The sequence below is a fragment of the Mus caroli genome, chromosome 7 (assembly GCF_900094665.2).
Source record: "Mus caroli chromosome 7, CAROLI_EIJ_v1.1, whole genome shotgun sequence".
Lineage (NCBI taxonomy): Eukaryota > Metazoa > Chordata > Mammalia > Rodentia > Muridae > Mus > Mus caroli.
The window spans coordinates 67582229-67588390 of record NC_034576.1 but is presented as its reverse complement, the minus strand read 5'-3'; the positions used below and the strand labels follow the sequence as shown (position 1 = coordinate 67588390).

The following is a 6162-nucleotide window of genomic DNA, read 5'->3' as shown; positions in this document are numbered from 1 at the left end:
CCAGCAGAGGGCATCAGATCTCATTATGGGTGGTTGTGAGCCACCATGTGGTTGCTGGGATTTGAACTCATGACCTTTGGAAGAGCAAGTCAGTGCTCTTACCCACTGAGCCATCTCGCCAGCCCCTTTTTTTTTTTTTTTTTTAACATTTCTTTTTTAACTAATTATTTGTTTACATTCTAAATGTTGCCCCTGCTTCAGGTACCCCCTCCCAGAGTTCTTTACACCATTCCCCCACCCCCTTGGACTTGGAGAGAGTGCTCCCCTCCCCTGCGCATGCCCCTTTTCTGGGCATCAAGTCTCTACAGGATTAGGTGCAGCCTCTTCCACTGAGGCCAGATAAGGCAGCTCTCTGCTACATATGTTCAGGGGTAGGGGTGGGGGCATCTTGGACCAGCCCGTGTAAGCTCTTTGATTGGTGGCTTAGTCTCTGGGAGCTCTCAAGGGTCCAGATTAGTTGACACTGTTGGTCTTCCTATGGAGTTGTCATCCCCTTCAGCTCCTTCAATGCTTTCGCTAATTTGTCTGTAAACTCATATTTTTAAAGAAAAATATAGCAGTCAAGAAATAGCTTAGGAAAATAGGCCTAAGTAATGCCCTCAAGCTAGAAAAGTGACTGCCAAATCCTATATCAACACAATTGATATGAAAGATTGAATACTTTTCTCTTAAAATCAAGAACAAAGCAAGCATGCTTAATCTCATAGGTATTATCCAACATAGACACAGTGTTGGAAGCTCAAGCCAATGTAGTCAGACAAGAAAATAAAATAAGAGACATACACATTGCAAAAGATAACATTAAATCAATTCAATTTATATGATATTGGTATAGATGTATAAAATCACAATGACATTTTTAAAAGACAGCAAACAATACAAATAGCTAACACCAAAAGATAGCTAATCAATGGGTTTGGAAAGGTTATAGGACACATAGAAACACACAATTTGATTAATTACTCTACCTTAGAAAGGAGAAAGGAGAATGTAGGCATACATTTTTCTTTAATAAGCATTCAACCTCCCCTCTAATCCACCACCCACCAGAGGTAGTAGAAAAGTCATTAGGATACAGGGGAAGTAGAGCTGTTTAAAAATAGTTCTTTGGGGATGAGTCCAGTCTTTGTTATGAGGATATCAGCAGTTCAGTCCAGTAGCAAACACCACGCATGAACCAGCAGCTGCAGTCCAGGCCACTAGGTAGTCACCACACATGAACCAGCAAGGGAAGTTCAATCTGGAAGAAACTGCAAGGCTCACCAACTGGCTGGAGGCCTCAGAAGCACAGCAAGAAGGTATAGGAACCTCAGAAGTTCTCTGGCAAGTTTTTCTCTATGACCACAAGCCACAAGCAAAGCTCAACAATGCAATGTAAGGCAGACAAATGCTTGTATGTCATTAGCAAAGAATAGTGAGGCAGAGCAAAGCAAACTAATGTTCAAGCTCTCGCTATCTGTGGGGTCATATTTATATTTCTTTTGAACATCATGTATCCTTTCATGTGTTTGCTATAGCAAAACATTCTTTCACCTGTGTGCCCCAACAAAACATAATTTGACATAAGAATTTGCCTTTCCAAAGAAACTAGAAGTTTACAGTTCAGGAAACCTTGAAATACCATTTATAGTTATTCAAAATACATATAAATCTAACAAAGCATATATCAGACTCATCTATTTTAAAAGTAAAGATATGTACTCTACTCTTGCATTTGAACATGAAAACAGTATCTTTTCTTCCCAAATTGATGTGTAGGTTTATTTGACTCCTACCAAAATCCCAGACAAAAATTCTATAGACATTGACAATCATATCTAAAGCACATATGGGAGGAAGAAATTTAGAAGAGAATAAAATGGGAACATTTTACCTATTTCTGCATTATTGCTGTAGAAATCAAGACTGTGTATAGTAGAGATAGACAGATAGACAGACCAGTAGAATATAACAGAGAAACCAGAAATAGATTCATTCACACAGATACAATATGCTAAGTTTTGACAAAGCAGTGCAGAAAAAAAGGCATTGCCACAGTCATTAGATCAGTTAGACATCTCTAGGCAAAATCAGCCTCAACCAAAGTCTTGTATCTTACACAAAAATTAACGGAAAAATCCTGATGAATCAAAAAGCAACGATAAAAAATTTTTTTGAGAAAATTTTAAAGAAAATCAGTAGAAAATCATCCGAATCTAGGGCTCAGCAAAAAGTTCTTTCATTAATGGTTGGGATACAAGAGTAAAAAATTCCAAAATCACCAAAATTGGAAACTACAAATAATTGTGTTGGGTGATGAAGAGAAGCTGTATAAGACACCGGTGAGAAGGAGTATGAGACACCGTAGAATTTGCAAACCACGTGTTTAACAGAACCATGCATGTGTGTAGTGGCTCTTAGATTCTGGAGTTATAATTGCTTTCTTTTGCTGTTTTAGTGTCCTATATTCCTGCTTCCAATTCTCCTCAGTTGTTCCAAAAGGACTGGAGCTCTGTCCGTGTGAGCCATTCCAGTGGCCTTGGCAAGCTTTGTTTGCCATTTTCAGAATAGTTCCCAGAGCCTCTTCAGTGTGACTTGCTTGGTCACAGAGGTGGTCTGTTTGTTCTTTTCTCGTGGCCTTAGAATTTCCTTTATCTCTTGTCTGTGTACATCATTCTTCTTTTCCCTCCTCCCCCTCCTCTTTTTCTTGACCTACTCTCTCATTTTGGTGAGGTTCTCCCTTCATTACTTTTCCTGCCAAAATTCAAAAGCCAGGATGTGAAATTTAAGGATGCCATCACTGTTCTGGTGCTGTGTAAATTTTCCTGCATGATCTACTACAAAGATCCCTAGAGGCCCAGTAGCTCCATCCAATAGGTAGATTATACTCAAATGAAATGCCATGTGCGTGTCCTGGGACATGAATGCAGAGTACTCTAAACTACCAAACATTGGCAGCATCTGAAGTGTCCATCAGTAAATTAGGCATTAAAAAAAAATAGAGTGTATTCATACTGTACAATATGATGCCAACAAGCATCACTCAACTGCATCTAAAATAGTAACACTCTTGAAGTGCATAAAGCTAGGAAAACACGTGAAATTAATCAGAATGTCAATGGTAAAAAAATATACAGTTGAAAACATGTGAGTGCTCACCAAAGCAGGGAGGGATGTGGTGAACTTCCTGGTAGAGAGTAGGAGGTCTGTGTGCTTACACAGGTGTGTGTGTGTGTGTGTGTGTGTGTGTGTGTGTGTGTGCGCGCGCATGTACATGTGCTTTCACAGGATGAATGATAAAGAACATGGGGAAGGATGAAAACAGCCCTATGTCCTAAAATGCGATGCTGTTTTATCATACCTACACCCCACAGACAAGAGTGTGAAAGTCTAGCATCACCTAGGGAGCGTTGGTGAAGATGTAGGTGAGCTTGAATGCTTATGCCCTTGTTGGTAGAAGTTTCATTTGGATAATTTGAAAACCATCAGCCTTTTCATAATAATGTCATGTATCAATAGGCAAACAAGATATATAGCTATACTCTGTGAATCTCCTGCTAAGGCCTGGACTGGGGCCCTTCAGTTCCCCTGGGCTTAGTCTTGTTTTTTTCTGAAGGTCCTTAGTTCTAGAAGTGGGGGTGGGTACAAAAATCACAAAGCCAAGGAAGATTGAGGCTCAGAGCTCTGAGCCCATCCCTTCTGCCTGCCTGGGCTGGTGAGAGCCTGTCACAAAGTCCTCCATCCCCCTGATGTAACATGAATCATGCTGAGGGGGGCACTGGGTTGAATCTGAGGCTGTTCTCCTGTGGGTTGGTGTAGAGAAGCTGGGAACACACGATAGCAAAAGCTAAAAGCAGAAAGCCCTTCTGATAAGCAGAAGCCCAGGTAAGAAGCACGATGAACCGGTCATAGGGACTCAGGGAAAGACCTGGGTGTAGACGTTGTCTTGGGACATAGCTTAAGTGGGTCAAATGGTTAAGCAGCATGGCATCAGGGCCCTGAGCTCCTCACCTGCAGGGGGCGTGTCTTGTAGGGAGAGCCAGCATGCCCTGAATCCCAGAACATCCCTTAGCTCTGTGGATGTGGTCTGAGCCCACACCCAGTGATAAAGAACGACAGGCATGATCCATAGAAGCCTGTGGCACCATCCTTTGCAGTACACCGTACAATGGAAAATCATTTGTTACAGTTACTTTTGGCTAATACTTGTCTAGGAAAAAAAAGCACAGGCAATGAGTCCCCTGGTGTGAAACATTCATCAGGATTTATTGAAAGTGGGGTACCTGCTCATCTACAGAAGAGAATTTGTTTTATGTTACATCCGCTCTGAATAAAATCCCCCAGATTTAAGTGAATTTTTCTGGTTAGGCATTTTATATCCAGATTTTCTTTGTCTCCCTTCCTTCCTTCCTTCCTTCCTTCCTTCCTTCCTTCCTTCCTTCCTTCCTTCTTCCCTCCCTTCCTCCCTTCCTCCCTTCCTCCTTTCCTTCCTTCCTTCCTTCCTTCCTTCCTTCCTTCCTTCCTTCCTTCCTTCCTTCCTCCCTTCCTCCCTTCCTNTCCTTCCTTCCTTCCTTCCTTCCTCCCTTCCTCCCTTCCTCCTTTCCTTCCTTCCTTCCTTCCTTTTCTTCTTTCTTTCCCTCTTTCTTTGTCTTCCTCCCTCCCGCCCTCCTCCCCCTCTCTTTATTTATTTCTTCTTTCCAGCACTGCTAAATCTATTCTTTTCCCTATAGCTGAAAATCTCCTATTTTTTTCTTGCTTTGCCATTATTTTTCCAAGTTCTTTGGATACATTTGTCTCCTTCTGTGGCCCTTAGTTTTCCAAGCTATTTTAACTCATAGACCTAGACCTAGACCTAGACATCATAGACATAGACCTAGACATAGACAGACATAGACAAGGACATAGACATATATGTTAGAGACACATGCTACCTTGCCTAGCTTCCCATGGACTCTGGGTATTCAAACTCAGATGTTGGTGTGCCTTGCCCACTGAGCCAGCTCTCCAGCTCTGACTTCTCCTTTTCTAATCATTACTTTTTAAACAGAAGTTGAACTAATTCACAGTGGCATTCATGGCCTTGGTCAATGGAGATTGTCTTAGCTGTAATCATATGTCACTTTTCACATGTCCTTCCTATGTCATACCTCAGAGGCCAGATGCTGTGCTAATGGTGAGGCTTGTCTGTGTCCCTGTTTAGATCAAGTTTGACAGCGTGGAGGTGTGTGTATGCTGTGAGCTGCAACACCACTCATCCGGATGCAGCAACCTCGGGGAGACACTGAAGCTGAACCCGCTGCAGGAAAACTGTAACGCTGTGCGGCTGACCTTGAAGGTGAGGCTGGGCACTGCCTGCGCATGCATTTCTTCCCTCTCTTGAAGACATTAAGGAAGATTTATTAGCATATAGATTCCTTTCTGCTCATGATTCATCTGGGCGCTCGGATGCTGAGGGACCAGCCTTCAGGAAAGAGCACCTTAAAGGGCTGTAGACAATTTGGAAGCTCTGCATTCTGGCCCTTGTTTCCATCGTTGCTGTGTCATTTTCCTGCCTCTGATAAGAATGTCTGAGTGAGTTCTTTACACATAAGGTTGCCATGAATTTTTTTTCTCTTTTCCTCACAGTCTCTGATGCAACTCTGACAAGGACCACATGGTTATTCATTTTAGTTTTAAATATATATTTAGGTCAGGTGAGATGGCTCAGTGGGTAAAGGCCCTTGACACCAAGCTAATGACCTGAGTTAGACCACGTGGACGAAGAAGATATCTGACTCCAGAAAATTGTCTTCTCTCCTCACACACATGCTCGTGCACACCCACAAGAAGTAAACAAACAAATAAATAAAGTGATTAAAAGATATTTAAAGAAAGAAGTCTTACAAAAAGTCTCACGGTAATCTACTCTCATATAGAGCATTCGATCTTTTATAAAGGGGCATAGAAGCCTAGGCATGATAGAGCGCCTATAATCCTAGCAGTCAGGAGGGAAGCCAGTTGGGTCTCTGAGTTCAAGGCCAACCTGTTTTGCATACAGAATTCTAGGCCAGTCAGGGATACACAGTGAGACCCTGTCTCAAAATAAAGGTGGGAAGAGCACATGGAAAAGCTATCTATATTATCCTTCCCCCCATCTGTCTTCTTCTTCTTCTTTTTTTTTTTTTTTTTTTTTTTTTTTTTTTT

At 41.9% G+C, this 6162-nt stretch overlaps 1 protein-coding gene across 1 annotated transcript in view; it reads left to right on the top strand.

Annotated features, from left to right (window-relative positions):
• Nucleotides 1-6162, top strand: part of Fam189a1 (family with sequence similarity 189 member A1) — a 401022-nt gene that overhangs the window by 333602 nt on the left and 61258 nt on the right. The window contains exon 4 of the mRNA XM_021167781.1: nucleotides 5180-5314. Coding sequence (XP_021023440.1) covers nucleotides 5180-5314 — 135 coding nt within the window. The remainder of the gene's footprint in view (nucleotides 1-5179; nucleotides 5315-6162) is intronic.